Source organism: Copidosoma floridanum, unplaced genomic scaffold (genome assembly GCF_036245765.1).
Source record: "Copidosoma floridanum isolate Cflo_tuat_1 unplaced genomic scaffold, Cflo_Japanese_pri ptg000013l, whole genome shotgun sequence".
NCBI lineage: Eukaryota > Metazoa > Arthropoda > Insecta > Hymenoptera > Encyrtidae > Copidosoma > Copidosoma floridanum.
The window spans coordinates 15,279,371-15,306,372 of NW_028321890.1; the positions used below are offsets into that span (position 1 = coordinate 15,279,371).

The 27,002-nt window shown below is 35.5% G+C and overlaps 1 protein-coding gene across 1 annotated transcript in view; it reads left to right on the plus strand.

The window, feature by feature from the left end:
* LOC106637949 (uncharacterized) overlaps positions 1-25,329 on the plus strand; it is a 132,951-nt gene extending 107,622 nt beyond the window's left edge. The window contains exons 7-13 of the mRNA XM_089591046.1: positions 4,955-5,233; positions 7,122-7,364; positions 13,656-14,043; positions 15,745-16,209; positions 19,789-20,240; positions 21,362-21,837; positions 23,180-25,329. Of these exons, the coding sequence (XP_089447172.1) occupies positions 4,955-5,233; positions 7,122-7,364; positions 13,656-14,043; positions 15,745-16,209; positions 19,789-20,240; positions 21,362-21,837; positions 23,180-23,350 (2,474 nt within the window). The 3' untranslated portion in view covers positions 23,351-25,329. The remainder of the gene's footprint in view (positions 1-4,954; positions 5,234-7,121; positions 7,365-13,655; positions 14,044-15,744; positions 16,210-19,788; positions 20,241-21,361; positions 21,838-23,179) is intronic.
* Positions 25,330-27,002: the final 1,673 nt, after the last annotated feature.

Here is a 27,002-nt window from a genome sequence, read left to right on the forward strand (position 1 = left end):
GAATACACTACGTTCGTAGTAAAAACTATGAGCACACTAGGAATGGTTGAAACGAGTTACATTTTTAGTGCTATAGTAATTTAAACAGGGGGCTCATTTAAAAATGAAATAATGTCTTTTACAACGTATAAACTTTTATTTAGTGCTGAAAATCCTTGCATAGTGTTTATATTAATTTTTTATTTTATAATTCAATCATTAACAAAAATTTGTGCTATTGATCTCACAATTTTTTTTGCGATTCCTGCGTTTTGATTCAGATTATAAAAAAAACTAGTATCGATATAATAAATAAAAAACGAAAAATACAATGATTTAAATCATTTAAATACATTAATCAACGATTCATAGACAATCTATCTTAGACAAAGTACAATTCTATACAAAAACAGTCGTTCATTAATATTTTAATCGTTACGACTACATTTAAGTTTTTTTAACGCTTCAAAACGTTTTGATCAAATCATTATCATGAAAAAAGTAGTCAAAAATAATTGCATAAATAAATATAAATACATTTTTAATAATCACTACACATTACAAATAGAGACCTTGACAATCACGAGTAATTGCCTTGTAATGGTGATTTATACATGAAAATTTTGATGACATTTTTTCTCGGGCTAAAGATAAATCGACACCCACTCCTTAATAATTAAACTCGTGTGATTGTTTGTATTACTACCTACTTATTAATTAGAGAACTCCATGCTGTGAAATTTTTCATAAAACTACAATTGTGTTCATAATACTAACTTAACGACTATAATTTATGGATTACTTTTTTTTGGTGGTTAGCCTTAATTTTTTAAATTTTTTTTTCGAATGATAATACTTTGTTATGGACCGTTTTCTTCATTCTCCTATTAGCACCATCAGGCACTATCAGTAAAAAATAATACTGTACAAAAAGTAAAAAATGTGCTGCTTTTTCTGGATACACACGATTGAAGACAAAATAAGCTGCAAGTAGCATAGACAAAGCATCCAGTAAATTATGAACTTTGTCTTCCACAATAAGATTATCTGAAAACAATAAACATCTACATCAAAGGTACTTTTTGATGAGTATACTGTGCCATAGAAAATTGTAATGCATGTACGTTCCCCTCAGGATGCATACAATGAGAAGCTGTAAGGTCATAATAGTAGTAGTACGTAATAAGGCAGTAATACTAGTATACGTACACTCCACGTAACCATTTGAGTTATCTCAGCCACGAGCAATTAAAATACATTCGTATATACGGCTTTCCAATAACACGATTTCAATTTCTTTTATGTTGTCTCATTTCGTCTTTGGCCATGCTGACGACGAGGTTATGTGGAACAGAATTATGCATGTGGTGCACTAGTAATAACATTGCAATCTTACCGTATTTATTTGCTGCATGAAACTATAACTTAATTAAACATTAGGAACGACAATTTAGTTGATCAATTTGGAACTGACACGAAAACCAGAGCTTCAACACACAAACAGCACTACGACATTTTTTCGATTATTTCAGCGCCTGCAGATTATGCGAAAATGAAATTTCAATAGAAATCAACGAATTTCACTTTACTACGCTGATAGTGTTTTTACAATTCTACAAGTAATATATATAACTACAAAATAGTATCTTACCCAATGCAATAGTTGTGTATTATATTACACGGCGTCGTAAAATAACTACACTACTCATTGGTCGGATTATTTCCAACTCTAGACGTAGCAAAATTACTATCATCGTAGTGAACTTACTTAAAAATTAGCATTAATACTAGCCGCTTGTAAATTTACTCCGTCAGACGAGGTACAGTTACTATAGAAGAGTGGTAATTTTACTAAAAAACTTTTTACTATGTCCTATTTTACTTGTTTAAAAAAAAGAGCGCCAATTTAGTGCCATTTTATAATTTGAAAAAGCATCATGCAGCAATAACGCATACTTACTAAGACCTGTCCTACGAGTATCACCTCGAATAACCTACAATAAGTACATGCTGATAATACCCGACACTTTCGATTGGAGTTGCAAATCACTAGTCTTAGTCTACCCGTCATAAGCGCTCTAGTTGAAAGAGCGAGTTTCAAGCACAAATTTCTCAAGATTTTGTCCGGTTAAGGATATAAAAAAGGATACCCTAAGATTCAGGGTTATCTAAACTATTTAATGACATATGTCTAATATGGTGACATTAGGGCGCTGGAACCTCCTTAAATGAGCTCATCACCTTTTTGCAAGTTAAACCGTTAAACCCAGGTTGAAATCCATGATAAAATAAAATTATGTGAATTTACAGTTAAAATTTTAGGGCATGTTGTCCACCAAAATTGAAAAGAAAAAAAAAAAAAAAAAAACTCATTTGAAATTCGAAATTTTTGCATGGGTCTTATGAGGTATTTTGAATTCCGTACCAGAAGTCGTAGCTTGTTTTAACAACTAGAGGGCTGCGCCCCCTCCGCGCTCCTCGCGCTAACCCCCGAAATTTAATAACTCATTTATTTTCTGTATACAAATGACTTTTCACTGATTTTTCAAAATCTTATTTTCAAATCTACCCGCGCTTGATCCGTCTCAGCCAATCACACAACGAATAAACAGGCTTCATCACGTGACCAATCATTTTTTAAGATAGGAAAGAGCCGCATTCTACAAAAACTAAAATTAGGTACTTTAAATAATTTTACTTCGTAATTATGTAAGCGTGAAAGTCTAAGGTTACCCAGAGAAAAAAAAGGAATCAAGTGTTGAAAGTCCAAGCCAAAGGTTAATCTCATTTTAAATTCTATGCGCAAGCCTGGGAGATTCAAATACCAGGAATAAAAAATTGTGTAAAGAGTTTTAAATATATTGCCTTGATCTATTACTTATGTGGCGTGCAGAGTTTTAATTCTGCATTATTGCAAAAATTTTTTGTAAATCATTTAATGCCAGTAGTTTGAACGAATATGTTAAATAAAAAATAATTAAGTATTAAAAGAAATTTTTCCTCTTACTACCATGCATCTCATCACAGATAAATACAATTGATGTAATAAGTAAATCATGATATTTGTTTCTAATCAATATCGATTTTGCACTATTTTAACAAACTTACGCACGTGTATTTTTTCATACAAGCACTATGAATTTTATTAGGGACACCCTCGTTTTTTGTTACATAAAAAAAAATTTTAATTACTTCGAAAAATCATCTGCTCTAAAAAGATTTCTTCTTATAAGGAATGTAAAGATTGTAATTGTCATATTAAAAATGATGCTGTATATTGGCGTACAAAGCTAACGTTGAATTTTTATTAATATATGTAGTTTTTTTTATATTTATTGATATGGGTACTTATTTAAAGTTTTAATAGACTAGATTTTCATGCAACCTTAAATGTATTTATCAGAAATTAAAATCAGAAACAGTGATTCTCACAAGTAATTAGACATTCAATTTACGAAATTGTTAAAAATGTGTACTCTGCTTGTTAGTTATTACTAAACTGTTGCAGCAATAGAGCGTTGGGTTGGGGGAGGGAGTGAGACAGATAGAAATACTAAGTGAGTAGACGGCACAGTCTCTTGCCAAGCTTATTGTCGATTTTATATCGGGAAGTAATCCTATTATCATAAAAGATTGATTGTCACGTGACTAAAGCCTTTTTATTCGTTCTGTGATTGGACGAGACTCATGAAGAGCGGGTGAATTTGAAAATGAGTTTTAAAAAATGTAGTGTAAAAAGCCAATACTTGGAATAATTAAAATTTGAAAACGTAAGATTTATGTTCTGCAACTAAATAATTGAAGTTTTTGATTTGAATATATCAAATGGTTTTTTAGAAAAAATCATTTAACATATCAATTTTGTTAAATCGAAGTAATGACTGAAACAAAAAACTAGTTTGCGTTGTTACAATTATCTGGAGTTAAATACCTACTTTTTGACTTGTTTGTACTCTTGAATTCAATTATCATTTTAAGAGTTAGTATATAACTTTACGAAGCTTAGATTTTGAAGTACTTGGTATATGGTTTCCAAAATTAAAATATTGTTGATACAGTTATCAGTTTGAAGAAAGGTCCGAATAATAGATAGCAAGAATATTAATTTTTCTTACTTTTGACATGATAGAAAATTCAGGAAAGCTATTTTGTTCGGTTGTATATTAAAATTGAGCAACGAAATAGAAAAATGCTCGTAAATGTAAATCAAATCGAATAACAAAATAATTAAAGTACGTGAAACGAGTCTAAAATAACTAGAGTAGTAAAGTGGGCCATGATTGTAGTCGATAAACTCGTCGATTGTTCATAATATCGTGAAATGCTGGCCAGCAATTGCAGTAAGTTTCTACCAGGATTAATACGAAGGTAAATTTTAAAATCATGGTCATAAAATGGCAACCACGATATTTGGGCTCAATCTTGAAAAACACCGTGAATTTACATCATGCAAATCTACCATACTATTCGTTTTACGAATCCTCGAGAAGAATCTGCAAGCAATCCCCATTAAAAGCATCAACAGCCCACCAACGGTCGTAATACATTAAGTACACCGGATTTTTCGGGGGCCCTCCAAACGACCCGTACAGTCACAAAATCCCGCACAATATCCGCAATTATAGGGCGCTCTCGCGTCCACGGTCTTAATTAAAGATCTCTCCACCTCAGTCCTTCCTCGACCGAAAATTCGTAGCTCATTAACGAAGCTACCTTCCTCCTCCCCTTTCTAGCAGCCGCGCGCATACACACATATTTCATTCACCGCCACAATAAACTTAGCTCAAACAAAACCCTCTGAGCCCCACCAAGCCGGCTAATTAGTAGTTAGGAGAACCCTCCTTCCACACAACCCCCTTACTTTGTTGAAACACAAATATAGAGTGAACAAACAAAGAGTTTGTTTGACGCCACCAAACAACATAAATACACATCATATGTACGTGTGCATCTACATATGGATTTGTGTGCGCAGTGTGCGAGTACCTGCGTGACTTCAGCGAGCGGATGGAGGGTACGCGGGAAGGCATGAGCTTGGCCATACCGGCGCCCCAGTGCGCCGAGGATGGCTCTTATCACGCGCTCCAGTGCCAGTTTGGCCGCAATTGCTCCTGCGTTGACGATTACGGGGTTTGTTTGAAGAGCAACGTCGACCCGGACGATGGACATACCGACTGCGCCGAGGTGCGCGACCTGCTCAATTTATGCGGCGCTTTCCAGTGCAACCTCACCTGCAACTATGGCTTTGAACTCGGTGAGTTGGTACTTGGCTTTTTTTTTTTTTTTTGGTAGTTAGACGTGCTTTTTTTATTAAAAATTGGTTTGACGAAAAAGAGAGAGAGGAGTTGACCTGATTTTCGAGCTAGGACATTTTTTTTTTTTTTTAATAGATGTGGCTTGCTTTTTCCAGCCAGAAAGTGGCTCTTTGCGCGTTGAAGCCTATAGGGAGGAAACTCGATAACAACATTTTTAATTATCGCCTTCCCGTAAAATTTAATTGATTCCGTCTGCTTGGAGCCATTCATTGATTGAAAGACATTTAAAGACGACTGTTTAATTACGTGGTGATTTAATTAAATTCAATTAACTCGACTTCAGTAAGTTTAATTGTTTTTTTCATTTGATAAAATAATTGCAAGTTTGGTGGAATGTATAATGAAATAAAATTGTATTAACCATTGAAATTTCAAGTCACATTATACAAATCCCTATGAGGTGGCCTACTACCCTATGGTGTCAGAACTTCTGAATTTTCTAGGGTCTGTTTAGTTTATATGGGGATGGTGTCTGACGAAATTGAACTAATAAAAAAGATCCAAGGAGGAAAGGTTCTAGCCAATCAGGCTTTCCAAATATTTTACGTGTATAGATTATACTTACATCAATGTGAACCAAAGAATATTGGAACTGACCTCAATTTTGACGTTATAATCACGTGATTTCGATTTGAATAAGAGCTTGATTATCACGCTTGGAAAATACTTTGTTTTATGATCTTTACTCTTTATACATCGACAATATTTTCATCTACACGTGTATTTAATTAAGGAGGTTCAGTGATTTCCCCAAAATGCAATGACAGTAGTAAAATTTCCAACATTAACAATTCGGGGTATCAGGAAACTGGTTTTTTAAAATATTTTTATCACATTTTTTTTTTTGATGGAGCTCTTAATACAAGCCCTTAGGGGGAGTAATGAGTTAAGCCTTATTTTTCATTCATAACGAAATTTGTGATAAAAAATATTGGAAAAATTCCGGTTTCCTGACGCAATAATTAGTTATAGTTTGAGGCTTTACCGCTTTCTCTGCATTTGGAGAAAATTATTCAACATTCTTAAGATAACTCGTTTTCGATAAACTTACCAAAATATTTCAAAGCACATTCTAATTTGATTGTATACACCCTAGAAATAGTACGAAAGATCTAGAGTTTATTGAGTCGCCAAAATCATGATTATATGTATAGATGTATTTTTTTTTTAATTAAGGACATAAAAATTGTATTACTTTTAATGAATTTAAAAGAAAGTGACGTAATGCGAATAATAAGTGGAAAAATAATGAAATTTCGAAGTGAATATTAACTTAATGAAAAAGGGTGTGAATTCTATTACTGCAAATAGGATTATTATATCAAATTAATTACATCACTGATTTATTACATTAAAACAAAAACGAAATATTTCACTCATACAATTAGTTAAATTAGTCCGTCTAATTAGTTTTACAGTTTGCTGACCAAATTCGTGGGTCTTCTAATTACTGTATTGTAAAAAGAATAAAGTCCATATCACGTAAACACTAAGGATGTAAAAAAACTTTTTTTTACAACAATTTTCGTACATGCACGCAAGTCGGTATTTGAAAAAGTCTACGCCAGAAAAGGAGGAAGAAAAAAATCCTTAAATTCTCATTCACGCTCGACCTGTCCTCTCTCATTCCTATAACAATAACTCGAACGGCCACAAAAACTCGTCATCCCATTTTAGTTCCCTTACATCGCCTGAATTTCCCCATGATCATCCACCCACAAAAACATCCATCACCACCAAAATGAGTAAAAAAAATGTATAGCCGATAAAAAAGATCCCCCTCCTAATCTCCTGGATCATTAATCTTGATATAAATACACATTGCAGACGCAGCCGGTTGTAGGACGTGCCACTGTCATGACCCTTGCCTAGAGGTCGAGTGCGGCTCCAACGAGGCCTGCACCCTCGTCGACGTGAACTGCGGACCCGGTCAAAGTTGTCCCTCGGTGCCCGCTTGCTTGGCCACCAAACCCGGCCAGTGTCCCTATCTCGTCCCAAGCTCCTCTAGTTGTGAGCTGCTCTGCAGTAATGATCAAGAGTGTCCCGTTGGTGACAAGTGCTGCTCTACTGGTGAGTTTCTTTTCATCTCCCCATTTGAGAATAATTTTCAATATCCTCAACGGGCCTCAATCATCACATTGGAGTCAATGAATAACAATTGTGATGGGATTGACCATACATAATTCCATTAATTATTTTTGAAAAAATTAATAATAATCTCTTTAACCCCGTCGATTTGACTGTACAACCATCAAATTAAAAAATTAAAAAACACCGTACGCCTCACCACCGATCGCAAACGAAGTGATTTCGCGATTGAAAGGCGAAATACCAAAGCTGCAGGAAAAAAGTGGGTACCAATATTTTGTGAAGCAAAGATGCTAAAAGCAGGGAGTATTGAAATTCGGACACGGGCAATTTCGCGCAGAAGTCAAATAACCACAGAACGGGTGGTAGTACACGTGTAGGGTCGGCAGAATAAGCGTGTATTGGTGGAACAAAGCGGGGCTTCGGAGCTGTGAAAGGAGGACACGCCATTATTATATAGAAATGCTTGTGCAGGACTCTCGGCTGTGTATATTATGTACATCATGCTAGGAGGTAGGATAGGGTGTGCGGTGTGGCGCAGAGAACAGTGAGGAAGGGCTTATTTGTCCCGTTGCGCGCTACAACCGCAGATAGACAGCGCACGTCGGTCTTGGAATCATATTATGCGTTCTTGACTCACGGGAACCCTCGAGAGACCATATTAGGATACTCATTTAAATACTGGTCACTCTGCCCAAGAAGTTTTCATATACAGAGATTTGCAAGCCAGAGTCTAGTAGTGATTTATTTCGATGGTTTTTGACGTGAGCTTTGGCAATGCAAATACACTAGGTTTGTTTATTCTCGTCCACTGGGTGACTCGGATTATATACTTATGTATGGTTGAGAAAAGTTAATACACGCACGCACAAACGGACTCACAATTTTCTCAAACAAAGTGCTTCTGTAAATATTATACAGTACAAGTCCACCACAGAATGATAACTAACTAAAAGGGGGGATCGAAATATCGACAGTCAACTTCAATTTTGGGTAGTTCATTTTGACTTTCCACTTACACTGCTCTGTGATTGGCTTTCGAAATAATGAGCAGTCGTTCTACTGTGCTGTCAAAGTCGTCGAAATCAACGTCGCTGGGATAAACATTCATAACTTTACTTCAAAATTGAAGTGAACTGTCGATATTTCGGACCCCCACCAACTATAACTAACTTCAAATTTAAATCAACAAACTAATGTGCTACAACACGTTTTTTTAGCCATTTTAAAACGTTTTTCAATACTTAAACAATATTATAGATCGAATTGGTTAACACAAAAAAAGGTGTATTTTTAGAAGATCTATAAATTTCGCATTAAAAAATTTGTCTAAAAACTGTAACAGGTAAAAAATGTTTTATTTGCTGTTTTTGCACGTATTTTTCTTAATAAAGTGTCTGCGTTGCATAATACAAAAAAGTTATATGTCAACGAGATCCACAACTCTGTTTGTAAACGCGGACGTATAAAATGTATGGGAAAAACGTCGATGCTACGAATAAAATTTGAGTTCATTTGGATCATAATTACTTGAGTTAGTCGAAAAACTTGATAATGTTCATACATACATACATACACTATGTAAGTAACCCAGATCACCATTACACTAGGTTCAAAATTTGTTTTGTATTGAAAATAAACAATTTAAAAGTGGTTACATATTTTGCTCTGATAATATTATTTTAATATTTTCATCTAGAAGAAATACAGATTTAAATTTTAATTACGTTAGGGTCGCTCGAGGTTGTTTGGAATCAAACCGAATTGATCCTCGGATATGTCTGATTCGTTATAGGGTACCTTTTTTCAACGAAATTGTGATTCCTATATTGTAAGTACATATAATTTTTTTTTCTTTTTCTTACCCTACATCACTTTGATGATTTTTACAGGTACTTACCTTCTACCATCTTCATATGGAGCGTATCGTTCCTTAAATCCGACTTCTAATCCCTTACGCCATCTTCCATTACCCAACTTCCTCTAGTTCTTACTCCACTATTTCATTCTGGCCTTGCCCTAAATCTCTCAGGGTGACTATGGAGCCTACCTGTGAGTTACCCTAAGGTACAGGACCAGCTGTGAGACTCGAGAACAAATCTCAGTCATGTGCAGATTGATTTTTTGATGTGTGTGTCTGGTGTCTCTATTTTTGTACGTCATAAATATTTTTGAAAAATTCGGTGACCCCACTTTTAGCGATCATGCGTATAAAAAAACGTCGTTTTCTTGGCACATCAATAAAAACGTGTATGCAAATTATCTTGTGTTAATGAAAAAAGTTTCAAGGTTAGAAAAAAGACATCTTTTTTAAATTATCTTTTTTTTATGGATTTTGTTACTTCTAATTTGCAATAAGTTTAAAACGTATACTGAAGTATTACAAAAATGTAATGGGGATTGTAAGTTGAAATCGAATGAAAAGAGGAACTGACCCTCAAAGCCGTGTAAAACGAGTATTTTACTGAAAACTCGTGTTGGTATAGCATTATGAGAACTCGAGCATCTTTTTATCTTAAAACCGCAAGAGCACGCGGTTTGTCTTTCCTCTTACTTCTTTACTCTGCAGACTGTATGCTGTTCAATCACAAGTAGAACAAAAAGGCCTTTTATTCCTCTTTCGTCCCGTTCCCTCTCTGTCTCTTACTTTTTTTCTTACGCTTGAAAAAACGTACTTCACCGACAATAATTGAATTCCGCTAAAGGACTCTTACTCTACCTCCTATTGTTTTCTGACCAAGACCATTATTTTTTGGCTCCCTCACTACTCCCTTCAAACACAGTTTTTTTAACTACAGCTTTTCACTTACTTTTTTAAGTTAATATACAGCTCATCGTAGTTATAGTAAAACAAATGGGATACAGTCCTACCAATCCTACGTGTGAATTTTGATTGTCATCAATTTATTCGTTCTTGATTGGTTGAGACCGATCTTGGATGCGAAAATTTGAATAGGAGATTAAATAATTAGTAGTTTAAACTTTTGCATTTAATGTTAACAAAAGGAAACTACAAATTTGTTATTAACTGTGATGTGGTTGGCACGCAAAGTGTGCAGGGGCGGAGCCCCTAGCATGAAATTATTAAGAGTTGTTATTGTTAATGCAACAGAGTAAAAATTCCATATAGAATTGAGCAAAAATTATTTTAAGATGACTTTACTTTCTAAGTAACGTTTGAAATGGTCAATCTAGCGTTTTGTTAAAATGTTCTTAAAAGGGAGTTGAAATAGTACATTACGCCACTAGAGCGCAAAGTGACAAGTGCCCGGAGGGCAGAAAAGTACTTTGCGCCCTAGGGCCCAAAGTAGTCGAAGGGCGCAAAGTTCGCCCAAGGGTGCAAAGGCTTGCGCTCGAGTAGCGTATATTATTTTTCTCCTTAAGGGTGCAAAGTGAGGTTATCAACTCTACATGTATAATAAAAAAATTAATTAAAGTTTATAAACCTCAAACTAGTATGCAAGCATTGCCATATATATGCTAACTCCAGTAGATATATGTTGTAAGGCTGCGTACAGACGCAACGCCAATACTTTTTACAATCCATTTGAATGCGCAAGTGCGAGAGAGAGAGGGCGAAGAGATGACGGATCGTTCGCCCTCTCTCTCGCACCCGTGCATTCAAATAGATTGCGTGCAGATTGATATTGCCGTTGTGTCTGAACGCAGCCTAGACTGCCGATATTGCTGCTTTGCGTTATGTCCATTGCCAAAAACCATGCCTTTTTTTAGAGTCTATAGTATAAAATTCACGATCTGCCTGCCAATGTAGCGGTATGTATGTGTATACTGGCACTAGTAGTATTAAATGGTCTTCAGTCTCGACGGTAACAGAGTTACTAATATTCGATGTTGAGTTGAAATATGTGCATACATTTTTTTTTCAAATATAAGTGTGCTGACTTCAAAGATGGTAGCATTAAATTGCTTTTAACTAAAGGGAATAAAGGTATGTTTCGTGAGACAGGTTGTGCGGGGTCCAGGGGGCGAAGCCCCCGGTTGGGGGGGTACGGGGGGGCGAAGCCCCTCCGACTACAAAACATAAATTGTTCGTTCTTAAAAAAAAAATCCATTTTTATCCTTCAAAAATTGTATATAAATATTATTTCATTCAAATTTGATAATTTAATTTCGAAAACTTATAGAATTTCGCCCCCGACTACAAAACATAAATTATTCGTTCTTAAAAAAAAAAATCCATTTTCATTCTTTAAAAATTGTATATAAATATAATTTCATCCAAATTTTACAATTTAATTTCGAAAATTTATAGAATTTTTCCCCGCGACTACAAAACATAAACTGTTCGTTCTTAAAAAAAAATCCATTTTTATTCTTCAAAAATTGTATATAAATATGATTTCATTAAAATTTAATAATTTAATTTTAAAAACTCATTAAAGAATTCAAATAATTCAAAATTATACTATTTCACATTATTATGTTATTTTGAAAAACTGATGCTTATATGTTTTGCACACTATTTTCATGTGCAGTGTGGGAAATTTGATTTTTGGCACTTCAAATAATGTGAAAAAAGACCATTTTATGCACACTAGTACAGAAAAAGTATGAATTATGGTGCACAAAGAATTGTGATTACTTTGCGCCCTAGGGCAGAAAAGTTCCACTTGTGGCCCATGACGCATGCACGAAAAGTACTTTGGGCCCTCACTTTGCGCCCGATAGAGAGAAATGGTAGTTTTTCTACAAGTTTGAAAAGTCTCTGTTTGTGAACCGAGAGGTTTGCGGCCCGAGCCGAAGGCAAGGGACGTAACGAGGTTCGTAAAGGAGACTTTTCGAACGAGTTCCGGAAAACTGCTTTTTCGCCCGAGGAAGTACCAGCCTCCCAAAACCACCCGAGGGCGGAAAATTAATATTCGTTTTTCGTATTACTTGATGTTTTTTTTTTTAAATAGTTTGGTGACAAAATTCTTTATGGTAATGTTAAAAATCATTCGTTTTTAACTTTATAATTAACAACAGTTTTGCTTATATTAAAAAATCAAACAAGTTTTTGTGAATACCAAAAATTTGAGTACGAATTAACTTCTCAGCACGAGAAAAGTGAACAGAAATGAGCAAAGCGAAAGTTCCCAAGAGCGATGCAAACCTATGAAACTCCACGAGTACAAATTTGCTGTAAATTAAAGAATTAAAGTCCTTTAATACTTCTATTTAAATACTTCAAAAATTCTTACGCATTTTTTTTAAACACTTAATATTTAAAAGTTTAATATTCGTTGGGATTAAATATCGAAATGTTAAAATCCAAACGTATTGAATGATAATTTATCAAGTAGTTTAAAAAAATCCTCAAACGGAATATATATAAAGTGAATTTCGGTTTAAAAAAAATCGTATATTACGCTACGTGGGGGGGGGGGGAAGTACGCTTCGCCTCGGGTGGTATATATAATCCAAATTATTCAATCTGCAAAGACACACTCGTGTGAATACAAAAGTTAATGAGGGCTATTCTGCCACCAGAGGCGCTCGCCATCACATGGGGTACAAATCGCTGGTATATGAAAAGCCATGTTAATGTACCTCATGTGATGGCGAGCGCCTCTGGTGGGAGGATAGCCCTCATAGGTTATGGCTGTATTCTATGACATTGGCAACGTTTGCGGAATGGAACCCATATATAAGAGTACTTATTGTATACTTATATCAGTTTGCACAATTGCTTGGAGCGCATCCTTCAGCGAGAAAAATGTGTCTCTTTTCCCCCAAAAAATAGGGAGAAAATGCGTCTTTTACTCTAGGGTATGAGAGAAAACCTAATTCAATGTATCCATCAATACACATCCGTATACAAAATAATAGCACTTTCAATTGTAATGTAAGATTTCGAATTGTCATGAGTTTCAATACACTAACAATAAACATTAATTTTTATCATAAAACTTTTATAAATGTGCCATACGCACACACAATTAATAATATGCTTTTTTACAAAATAAATAATCATCATCTCCTAATATTGTTAGGTGGTGTTATTTACTTAGTAGAGTGCGCATCTAGTAACTAAATGGGTAGTTTCGGTTAATTAAATTACCAAATTATTTGATTTATCAAACATCAAATGAATAAACATTAAATTGAACTGTTTGGAACTCTAATTCTGTGACATCAGTAATTATAAGTCGTAAGGCACTTTGATTTGCAGTTAGTAAACTGTACCTACGTGCTCTCCATCACACACAGCTTTTCTATATTGGTTCTATGACGGCCCCTCAACATGCCATTACATTATTTGACTCCCCACAGGTTGCGGCACCCAGTGCGTGGCTCCAGTAATGGCAACAGCCTGTCAGCACGCACGTGCCGTCGCTGAGCACACGGCTCGTGAGTCTGGCGAGCCAGCCCGGCTGAGTTACCTCCCTCGTTGCGATTCGGAGGGCCAGTTTGAACCGGTCCAGTGTCACGCAAGCATGTGCTGGTGCGTAGATGAGGAGGGCCGCGAGGCCCCTGGCACCCGAGTCACCGAAGGCTTAGTGCCGCGCTGTGGTGCCCCTCAGCATTGCCCCGATGTTGATGACTGCAGTCTAGAGTGCTACGACGGCTACGAACTCGATCCCGCCACCGGATGTCCCATCTGCGCGTGCCGTGACCCCTGCAAAACTGTCACTTGCCGTGGGGAGAACGAGGCCTGCAGGTATGTTTTTATTCTTACTTTTTTCGTTTCTTTTTTTCTTTGTTTATTCATCTGTATAGGTATTACTTGGATTTCTCATAAAGTGTTGAAGAATTTTGGTTACTATTACAGTACAATGATATATCCTTGTATCTCGATACAAATCGAGACATATAGAACTCCAGCTTTAGCGATCAAAATACGCTTTCAATGCTTATCCGCTCTACTTATTCCGATTAGGATTATTTTGATTTATACCTTATAAAAATAAAATATAACGCACATTTTCATCGAAGAAAAATCTCGCGAGCTGGTATAATATACGGCGTTTGCAATTCAGTGGAAGCACGTGAAACCGACGGTGGAATTTTATCATTTCAAGCGGAAGATAAGCTGCTCAGGGGAGCGATTTCCTCGAATCGTAGATGATGTTGGAAAATTAGATGTCCGATTACCTCATTGGTTTTATATATACCAAATCCAGATTATATGAGAGATGGTTTAAGCTCCCCAGCAAATATCAATTCGAGATTCGGAAAGATGAAGTTTATTTGCAAATGATTTGTGGTCGATTGTCTTGTGTGAGCTTTAAAAAATAACTAGCGTGGAATAAGATTTTTAACGAGTTAAAAGTAGGTTCCTTATTCTTATTTTTTAAGTTAGGTTGTGTAAAACGTTAGTATTATACCATATCATTCACTTTGCGTAATATGAGAAAACTCCCATTGGCAGTTTACAACTGTAGAGATATCATTTTCCATTTTCATACTATTTTTATTTATAAACTGAAAATAATTATATTTTTTTAATACAAAATCATAAGTAATTCTTACAAATTACTAATTTTCAAAGAAAAATTGTCGGGCTTACTACTTAGCTAATTTAAAACCTTTTATAAGCATAAGAGTCGATGAAACGATAAACGCAATAAACTAGATTTAATCAACTATTTATAGTTTTTACATTTACGCTTAACAGAAATCCTAATTAGAATAACCCCTCTTGCCTTATACAGATAACTGTCATCGGTTATCTAGGTTTGGAACTATATCCTTCAGTCGTGAATTACTCATGATGCAATCAGGTGGCGCGTTTAATCATTAACTACATTGGTAATGTAGCGTTTTAAAATTTATGAAATACAAAAGTCGACCAAATCTGCTGCCTTCTATTTTACTCTTTAAACGATATAACCTTTATATTCATAAGGATTATATAAATGTTTAATCAGTCCATCTGCCGTAACTATTCGTCATTTGTTACGTAACTGAGTAACAAATTTGTAATCATTGATTTCATTCTTAATTGTAGGTGGGAAAACTGACGATTTAATAGGTATTCTTACAATTTGTGTTCAGTAAATTATACAAGTGACAGTATTTATAAATCAAAGCGTAAACATTTGGAAATCAAAACAGTATTAATTTTTTATGTCAATTTTTACATAATTCCTATGACAAATCTTATAACCAACAAGTGCACTCAAATTTTTGAATTTGGATTCAGAAATTTCTTGTCCAATGGCTCATGAAATTTATCACATAAAAATAAAATTAATAATAAGTTAATTTACTACACATAAAATCATACTCACTACAAAAAATTTTTTTTCAATTATCAGTCGTAAATGAAAAACGCATCGAAAAATCTTGTTGCACTCAAAAATAACAATATCTATACGATAAGTCTATTAACCAGTTATAAATGTATTATCTCCAACAGAATGGTTGAGGTGGCGTGCAGTGCACCACCCTGTCCTCCAGTACCGGTGTGTCTCCCGAAAAAAGACAACCCCTGTCCGAACGGCTCGCCATTGAGGGTCGAAGACGGAAGTCCAGCCACATGTGGACCTCACGGCCAAAGCTGCCCCTCGACCCATAAATGTGAGCTTTCGCCTCTGGACGAGTACGCAGTCTGCTGTCCAAAACCACGAGAGGTTTGCTTCGAGGCTCCGAGGAGGACAGCGCCGTGCAAGGAGAATGTGGCTAATAGCACGGAAAGATGGTACTTTGACGCGGAGCTCAATGAGTGTCGGAGGAAGCCTGGCTGTGGTAGCAGTGGCTACAACGACTTCTCGAGCAAACTCGTCTGCGACACCGTGTGTCCGGTGCTGTCGCAGTGCGAAAGGCTCAGGGAGAGAAATCTTAAGAGCGCCCAGAAGTACAAACAACCCTCCTTTTTACCAAGGTAAGTTGTTGTTGTTGTTTTTTTTATTTCATTTTTTTTTTTTTCAATCAGAGAAAGTTAGATTTACCCTTTAGTTTTACGAGACAGTATACTAGTTGTAAGGATAGATTGTGGCTATTTTTTGACAAAAACGAGATAAATCGGAAAAGTGTTGGACATAGTGGGCGGGATTCGGATGAAAATGTTAAGGCTTATCGGGCTGAATTTATAATCGAGTAACTTTTCACTCTAATGGAGCGGAAAGTCGCTTCAATGGTAGAAATTTATCAGCAGCTCGTTACTCTGAGGGTTGAAAAAGAGAATCCGGGAGGGGAGATATCGCCTCTCGAAACTTGTGCATCTTGATAAAAGCCAGCTTGAAATGCGGGATTATTTGATTTGACGTTTTTTTTTTCTTTTCATTTATTGGTTATATTTATTTACTTACGCTGGAGTTATCGATTCTTGTTGGAAAAACATTTTTAGATCAAATTTAATGTTGTTTCATGGTAGATAGGGACGTGATCGATGAAGAGATAGTCTTTTTTCGAGTGCAACTTGGAATTTTTGGTGCCTCCAAAGCATGTAATTATTAACAACTACATGCTAGCACGATTTTTACAGTAAGGTCATTTTTAAGTCTGGAAAAATTATTTTTGCATACATCTTTTTATGCGGGCTACAGGTAAGATTTTTTTTCATTTTTTTCTGCAAAGTTGTTCGCAGTTCACATCATTGGGTCATAAAGTGATAACGGATGCTACAAAAAAAAAAAAAAAAAAAAAAAAAACAGTTTAGAAGTAAAAATAAAAGATTGGCAATGTTTTTCATCTATGACTTCACATAATGGAAAATATTTTACACGAATTATTTTTTTAGCACGTACACAACAATTGATAAAAACAACACGTGTTAAATTTTACATTTCGTTATAATGGTTAAGTACAGAATTTTAAACACTGATGTCATACTTACACCTCACTTTCTCATTTTAGTATGTTGTTCTGCAAGTATTTGATTTTTTTATTTCTATGTAAGAAAAAACCAGTGGACAGTGGGTGCTTGGGTACCCATATATGAAGTAATACTCCTATAAAGTTATATGGCAAACAATATAATTTTAAGTATAAAAAAACGTTGTATGAAACAATATTGTGTACGAAGGTCGTGCAATTATCGTGGCAATGAGTATACCTATAGTATACCTACGTTGATTGGGTGTGATTTTAATTAATATCACAGGCCTCCCCGAAAAATTGTCCAGTTTGCCAAGGGAGACCAACTTTTTCTCATGTACTTATGGACCCTGAACCCGAAATCACCATAAAAAATGGCGGCCCAGGATCAAATTTCGGAGATAATCTCAAAAAACTGTTGCAAATGACGTTTTTCGGTGGTTAGAGCTTAATAATAAAAAGAAGAGCAACGATAATCTTTAAAAACACCACGTGTTCATGTATTTTTGCTTGTTCAATCCAAATTTGTCATGATAAAAGAGATTTGACATGCATATTTCAGACATAACCTCAAAAAACTACTAAAACTAAGTTTTTAGTACTTAAAGCTCGAAAAAAGTGTGGGTATGATTCGTTTTCCATCGCAAATACCTTAGCTTCACATATTTATGCCTGCTGAATCTTAATTTATCATAATTACAGAGTTTTGACGTGTCCGGTTCATTGATATTATTTTTAGTACCCATAAAACCCGCACCCTAGAACTAGAACCTGTTCCAATCGAAGGTAAGTCCGCGATCCTAGGGGTGATAACCCTCGTACCTTCCCAAGCCTGAGAACGAGGGCTTCCCTACTTTGACGAGGACAATATCAACTCGTCATTGGACACACTACGGCATCATCCTCATGTTCTAGCGTTCCCCTGCAGGACAGCGTGCCTCGCTGGCTTCGTTACCACGGAAGATTGGAAGCGAATCATTTTACACATCCCTTACGGGCAGTTGTTAATTCCAGTGTCTTCCGTAAAAGCAGGAATACAGGGTACAAATGCAGAAATCGTGTACAAAAGATTGTTTATGAGGTAACATATAAACACTAGAAGGAAGTGTGTTGTGCGTGTGTCTATGCTTACCGTAAAGTGTAAAGCATTTCGCACAAGAGTAGCACATTATAAGTTCAAAAGAACAACTAAAAGTACTCGAACTAATGAGAAAAATGAAACGTGATTTTTAACAAGTTTTCAAAGCTGATTTTCAAAATTTACTCAACTCATATTTTTCATAATACCTTTGGGTTTGAAAAATGAAAACTCATAGGAATACTATTGCATTCATTTGAAGCGATTCGTATTCCGATTTTTCGAGCTTTTAACACAAAAAACTTCGTTTTCAGTATTTTTTTGAGGTTATGTCTAAAATCTGCACGTCAAATATCGTTTACCACGACAAATTTAGATTGAACAGGCAAAAATACATGAACATATGGTGTATATATGTTTTTTTAATGATTGTTGCTCCTCTTTTTTATTCTTAAGTTATAATCACTGAGTAACGTCATTTGTAACAGTTTTTTGAGGTTATTTCCAAAATTTGACCCCAGACCCCCATGGTGAATTTGGATTCATGAGAAAAAACTGGTCTCCCTTAGCGAACCGGACACTTTTTTTTGTGGGCCTGTGTATTTAATGAGTTGACGATTATAAACAGTATATTACGGCACAATACAATAAAAATGATATATAGGCTGGCCAGTAAAAGAGTGTGCGTTTTCATCAAATTTTCTTGTTTCTGGTGATTTCAGAACAACTTCCTACTGCCTACGCTGATTACATCTGTTACGTCACGCTCACTTCTATCATATACGATCCCACACTTATTCCTAGTCCATATTTAATACCCAAAATATAATTGTATATAGAAAATTAAGAAAAACCATCCTGTATTAGAGCTTTATCTAATAGGGTATAGTATTACTTGCCAGTGATTCAGGACGTTCATCACACATAGGTTTTTTTGACAGATATTATTTAAACGTCAAACGTATACTGAAATAGTATAAAAAATACCCACTAAAAATTGCAGCTCGTTTGACTGTACCATTATTTTGTATACGTTACATTTTACAAAATCAACATGTAACCGTATGAAAAAATCGCGTTAAATGGCATTTATATAATTTGTAGGAATCTCTAAATTTTTTTGGTACAAAAGATTTTTTGTATTGGTTTCGGTATTGTCTCAATTTGGTTTTTTAATGAATTGAGAAAGAAGGGATGAAGTGTGCATAAAAGAATGTATGTAAGTACATCCACATGAGAAAAACAATTGTTAGCTTTACTGTACACATTAGCGTTCCTCTCACTTCTCTGAAATTTTCCCACACTAACTATGTGAAAAACGGTCTTAAGTCACAAAATCACTGTAATCATGAATGAAAAAATTGTAAAAAAATAAAACACAATAAAAATTTATTATTGCACTTGTACACTACTAAAAAATTTTGAAACAATATGAAAAATTGTATAACGAATTATTTGAGTACATACTTCTTTTCCTTAGAAACTTCATGACTTTTTTTAAGAGTGCCAAAAAAATAGTATACTCCGTCAACATAAACCCTCAATCGCCTCTCTCTCTTCTAATAGGTGCAATCCAGACACGGGCGCTTGGGAGTCAATACAGTGCCTGGAGCAAGTAGGCGTTTGTTGGTGCGTGAACAAAAAGGGTGAGCCTATGAAGGGCTCTCTAACCCGGGACGCTGAGCCCAAGTGCAACTTCCGGCAAGCACGTCGGGGCCGGACCGGGGAGCCTGACAGCAGCAACACCTCGGGGTCTTTTAATCAGGACATAGACGCCGAGATTAAGGCTTACATGGAGAGCGCCTTTTTAGGTCTGGCAGCCGAGGCTCAGGAGATAAACAAAGCACTGGGCAGTAGATGCCAGGCTATGAGGGAGCGCGGCTTTGTGCCCGCCGTCTGCGACAAGTACGGCAGATTCGAGCCTACTCAGTGCGCCGGGGAGACTTGCTGGTGTGTCGACGAAGCTGGCAATCAGCTCATTGGCTCCGAGCCTTTTATCAAGGGAACCAATATATGCCGTGAGCACATATACATGTGATCATTATTTGCATGCTGTATAAACGATTACTCTCATCGGTGATTGTACTCTTGACCTAAAAAGAGAGTAATTGTATATACTTATAGGACAAATATGTACCTTAGTTTGCACAACAATATATGCAAGAGCCTGCAACAGTAGCACTGAGCTTTAAATATTTATTCGAGCTTTATTTTTCCTAACTGTGTATAGACTGGCCTTGCACTGATTCGTTACGCGCGAAATTTGAAATAACTGATACAAGAGGTTATGTTAGGCAACCAGCCAATTACGCAATAGCTTTTCAAATTCTGTGCGTATTGGATCAATGCCTGGCCAGTATATACCTGTAAGGCAAAGGTAATAGATTGTTAGTACAGAACGATGTTCATAGGTACCCATAAGTATATTCATAGGTGTACATTCATAGACGCTAAAGAGAAAACGGGCAAGGACTCTCTGGCACTTAGTTGCGTTCCTGATTTTATAATTAGTTGATTACAATCCAAGCACTATGAAGGTGGCAAAAAAAAAAAAAAAAAAAAAAAAACAAATTAAAAAAAACAAACCAGGGGGTATAAATGGGTCATGGGACCCACGGTAAGAACGAAGTTCTTTAAATATGACATGAGTACAAAGACACACAATTTCTCAGGTAACAAGAGGGTCGCCAGACCCATAGGAAGAACGGAGCTCTATTAAAATAAGTACTGCATTCATGTAGTTCACTGAAACAAAAACTTGAAAAACGAATAAAAAAAAAAGAAAATTCAGTTCTTTCTGAGGGGGGCGGGGTAAGGGGGGAAACTTGAGAGGAAGAGACTTCCGCTAAGCCACTTCCGTTTCATCAAATCTGTCGGATTTAAAATTCCAGCCCCCCGAGTACGCGACATAAAGAACTTCGTTCTAAAAAAAAAGTTTTCTGTTCAAGTACTAGGACATAACCAAAGAGAGCGGGAGCTCAAGCGGGAGTCTTCCTTTAGATTCTTACGTATGAATAAATAAAGGAAAAAAATTATAAATAAACAATTTTTCAATTTGCACAACAGTATCATAACAGAGAGTATAGCTTAACTAAAAAAAAATATCCATACATTTCATCTATTAATATTTTAACTGCAGTGCCAACCCCCGTCGAAGCAGTCGAAGTAACACTACACTTCCCGGGCAGTTTTTTGCCATCGGAGGACGAGCCTCTGTTCGCGAAAGAAGCAACGGACTTTCTTGAAGGTTTGGGTGCTCGGTTAAAGGATGGCGTGCAGGTCAAAATAAGCCAGGAGTCGATAGTCCTGGCCTTCGAGATCTACGGGCCCAACAAGGTCGATGTGGCCTTTCACCTTGAGGAGTTGACGCGTATGCAGAAGCTTAGCCTACTAGGCTACCTAGCCGACGCGACGACGTCACGGTTCACGCATCGGGTGAGCAGTGCTACTGCTGGATTGGGAGGCTCGGCCAACCGATTAGTGGCACTTGAGCAACGCGAGATACTCACCGAACTCGATGCATCGGTCTTTCAGACCGCGACGCTCGTTCTAGCCTCAGCTAGTGCTTTTGTCATCAGCAGCTTGCTCATACTGCTCGTGCTGTATCGTAAAAAGGTGAGTGTATATTCGTCCTTTTTTTCATGTTTGAACTAATGACTGTCATTAACCTTCGCCCATCTGATTTGCATGTTGTAGAATGAACAGTAAAATTGAGCAAGTAAAACAACCCTGCTGAATATGATAACGAGAGCTCATGATATCTATTAATCAATTACTCGTAACTTTACAAACCATGAATATTTTGATTGAATGGAAATTGTGTGCTTGTTGAATCTCAAAATTCGCGTTATCCGCAATTTGATATTTGTACAAAAATAATTTGTCGTAAATAATTGACCTTTGTGATTTTGTCAAAAAATTGATGTCCAAGTATACTAATCTAATTACTGTCTGAGTATAAAAATCATCTCAATCACAAAGGAAAAACTGTGAGAGAAGAAAACACAACAAAAATTATTAATTGTATTTATACGATACAAAAATTATTTTTTCTTTGCTTTGAAAATTTTGAAAAATTGTATTAACAATTATTTATTTATTTTAAAGTAAGAAGTTAACGATAAGTTAATAAATGTTTATTAATACATAGGAAAACTGCTCTCCAAAAGTATACTGACTTTTAAGTTTTCGAAAAAAACGTTAAATCAAAATATTTAGTTCATTAAATGAATCATTTATTTATCACTGTTATAAATGATCAAGCCAAATTAATTAATAAACAAAACAGAAATGTATACTATAGATAACAAACCGCAACATAAGAAGACGTAATCGAATTTCTTATATCGGGACCGCTCATAGCATAAAATTCGAAACGTGTTGTGTAGTATGTGGTAACGTTGTGTATTGTAAAGGGGACCAGAAGTACGTCACCGGGGGTAGGGTGAAGGTGGGAGAATCAAGCAAAATCCACTTTCGTTACACTTTTTCTCAAAGTCACCAATTTAAAACCGTTCATTTACTCTGTAGTACAGAACGCGCCTATAGAAGTATAACTTTAATATATATATATATATATATATAAGAACGCATGACATATTAAATAAGCTCGTATAGAACTGGACCCCTTTCCTATTAGTTGGAGCTTCTGGGCACAGGAAATCCAGCATGTGGCTAACTTAGTCCATAAAATTACTTATTTTATACATCGATGCGCTAGGGTAAAAATGGAGAGATTCTTTAGTAAAAGGTTATCTAATTTAGGAACAAAACTCCTCATGTTAAGGTGGTTGGTATTAAAGGCATGAATGACAAACATGTATACTAATTATTATATATTAATATCACGAGTTTTAAAAACTTGAACAAATTTTTTAAAACAATTTGGTCTTGAAAGGTTAAAACAAGAGATCTAATCCTAAATATCACAGTTTAATGAAAAAAATCCTAATTCCAGATGAAGATGAAGGACTCGATCGAGGCAATGTCGGCGGAACAGCACTTCCTCGCGTACAACAGCCAACCAGTGTACGTGATCTCGGGCATGGAGAGCGCCAGCAGCGAAAAAGCAAAGGAAGTGGCCAATCGTGAGGCTTGCATCTCTAGAACTGTGGAGAGCATTGGTTGAAGACAAAAAAAGTATTCGAGTACGAAAGAGGAAGAAAAACATTCGCACATCAGCTGAACTACTCTGTTACTGTACCCTTGAAACCAGATATTGTCTTCCACGATCATTCCGGTCTTTTTTACTTTTATCTTTTTCGCGAGAGACTTATAATCTAACATTTTAGAACCAATATCCTACTTTATGTATTTCCTTTCCTGCTTTTATTTGCGATATAATGCAAAAAATATTACGGTTCATAACGGAAAAATATTAAACAAACTCATAAGGGCTGTTTATTTTACACACGTATGCAAATACATTTTTATTTTACTATACGGCTCTTTCTTTTTCGTACTCACACTTATAACGTACAATTCAAACATCAATATTGCATTGAACCATCATTTCCTTCTATTATTATCGATAAGTCAGCTTTTATTTATTACCCGCGTATATAAATTCCTCATCTAATGTAATCTTAGTAGTTTCATCGACAAATCAGAAAGAAGGAATAAAAATAAAACTACTTCGAATTTATTTTCGTCGTTGTTGATCATCTATCTCGAGCTGTCATCCCTTGCCAAAGCAACTGACCGTAAAAACAAGAAAACCAAATGATGTAGATTTATATGGTTTGGATGACGGTTCGATGATCGAAAAAAAAGGAGATGGCATTCAGTACGATACTCTCATGAACAAAGCGCGTTTCAACGTCCTTGTGATAACGTTATTTTTCATACATAAAAATAAATACACATTAATATAAATATATACTTCACAATATAATTATTACTTGTAGCAGGTCACTCATTACGAAGACGTTCAAATGCGCTCGCGCTCTGAATATTTTAATTAACTCCTCTCAAAAGTGTACGTCTAGGAATGGTTCTCGTCCTTTCTGTTCTCACCTGGGAATAATGTGTATATAATATATAAACTTTCATAACCTACCTCTATTGACGTTAGGACTACACATTGCAATTATTTCGCGCTCACCTGCAAACCTATCAGGATGTTCATCCCAAATCCTTCCAGGAAGAAGTACCGGCGTCGATAACGCAGGCTCATACTAATATACATGTCTATGTGTATGGTTTTGCCTAATCGGTGCTGGAAACCGGAGAAAACATTCTCGTATATCTCGTAAGCACTTGATGATTGAAGTGGCTTGTGTGATCAAGTTTACTCTTAGGTAACTTTATATACGTCGGAATGATTGAACAGTAGTCAGTAAAAATGACGTTGCATAACCTACATAATCCATTAGGATTTGAACTGAGATGAAGCACCTAAGTATCGTTCATAAGTAATGTGGTAAATTTTGGAGGCTGTGAGGGATCTTATTTCCACTATTTTGTGGAACTTTGATGCTGCGAGAAGTGCTTTACTCAGTTCAAATTCCAATAGTGAAATGCAGAATATAGGTGTTTCTCTCAATCATCGGGTTTTTGAATTTTTGGACATATATAAAGTTCCTGCAATGGCCCAAGTATATTATTTTACGTAGAGTATATTTTCTTTATCATCTTTGTTGTATATGCACGCAGCAATATGTAGCGTGATAAGAAAATATAGGATGCACACAAGAACACAAGTACTTGTACATTTACATGTAACGCACGTTATGTGGTTAATATCTGACGACAAAATAAGTATATTTCTCTCAAAATGTTTTCACAAGGCGTACTAGTGTTGATAAGGTAGTTATGTATGAGCTGGTATGGATATGTATGTATGACCCGTACATGTAATATTATTTCATATAAACATTGATTCATATGTTCATTAATACACTAATTTATTTGATATTAGCTTACCGACAGTAGCACTTCTTGCAAAATTTTTTGGAATAGTCGTACTCTATAAAGTCCCTTCCTCTATGATCAAATATAGTACACACAATTAATTGTGTACTCGGTAATGTAAAAACTTTTGTTTCATACAACGAGTGACTGAAAATTAAAAAAAAATGTTGTTGGTTGTGTTCTCCGTAATAGTGTGACTCTTGCGAAAAAAACCAAAGTATTATACAAACGAGGCGAATTTTTTAAAAACAAACCATAAAACCAGTTAAAAGGAAACAAAGATAAATTTTGGCACTTTTACTTTTTTTGTTTTAAATAACGACACTTTGTGGTAAAACGAGTGTACTGAAAAATGCCTATGCATACTCTCATGATGTCTCTTTATCAATCTAAAAATTCATATACGCTCTACGCATGTTAGTGTCTGTTCATATAGGAGGAGGAAAAAAATTCTTGTTAAAAGTTTTTAGATAAGTATCTACATGATCAAATCAAATCAAATTTTTTGGTATTTCTCTTTATTGTAATCCGACTTATGCAGCTCTAGATATGTAGATACACACTCTATAGATGTGTAGGTATGTATAATATACATTAGATTTATAAGAAAGCAGTTTTTGTTCGATAGACTGACGGCTTAAAACTCACGTAGGTCTCGGCTGCTTTTGTTTTTTACAAAATTGTAAAAGTTTGCCGAGAGTCGTATAATAAATTCCAAAAAATAAAAACATCTTCTTCTCTGCATTCCAAATTTTTTCGGATGAATAACAATGCGTTTGATTTATAATGTATTTATAAGTAGTGTAAAGTAGCAATAAAAAGTGCGGCCAAAACAGGGAGTGGAAATCCACTTAACTTTTCCATTTTATCAAGAATCGTTAAGTAAAAATATCATCTTGTCTGCGTGTGCGAGGCACAAACTCGTGGCCTATCATTTCTTGATATCTCTCGCATCCTTGCGTGATTCACTGGTGCGTTTGTACGATGATTATAATGCATTGCATCGTGTTGAGGCATGATATGCGTATGTATACATACCCACATTATTTCATATGAAAGAAATCGAGCGAGTCTTACGTGCAAATGTACGTATACGTGATGTCAAGCGTGAATTAGTATACGTGCGATAATCTCCAATACTATGGAAGCAAAAGAAAAAAATTAGCGGAAAATTGTACTATACTATCAATCCCAATTCCTAATTCTTTTATTTTGCATACATACTCGCGTATCTTGCAACGTGCACTTAGGCTTTTTGTAGAGCGTTGGTAAGCTGAATACTGGTGGAAAATTAGAGTGTGAAGGAGAACAAACGAATACATAGGATTAAGCTGTGTTAATTATTATTATTATTATTATTATTATTATTATTATTTATTCCGTCTAATCTGTTAGCGTACTTTCAGTAATAAAGACATTTTAAAAATATTTTGTCAAATCTATTGTTTTGATGTTCTACCCTACCTGTATATATGCATGAAAGAATAATTCTTATGTGACAGAAACCTTTTTTGTTGGCTGTGTGATCAACAGTTCGCAAAAGAAGAAATTTTTTGTTTTTAGGCGTTACGCAATGTAGCTCCGAGACGAAAGATACATGATTGTTTTCAGATCGACCTTAAGGATGTATATCTGGTCAAGGTATCTGCAGAAAAAATTTTACAGAAAAAATGGAGTTTATAAAAAGATACACAAAAAACGTCGTCACATAGTACGGGGACCAGGAACTACCTATAAGCTAAGAGATATTTATTACAAAAAATATTGTGTTTTGGCACGGAGTACAATAAAAAATTGAAGAGTATGGCTTTCTACATGTAACTTCTCTAAGAAATAATAGCATTAAATAATTATTATGTATCCAGTAC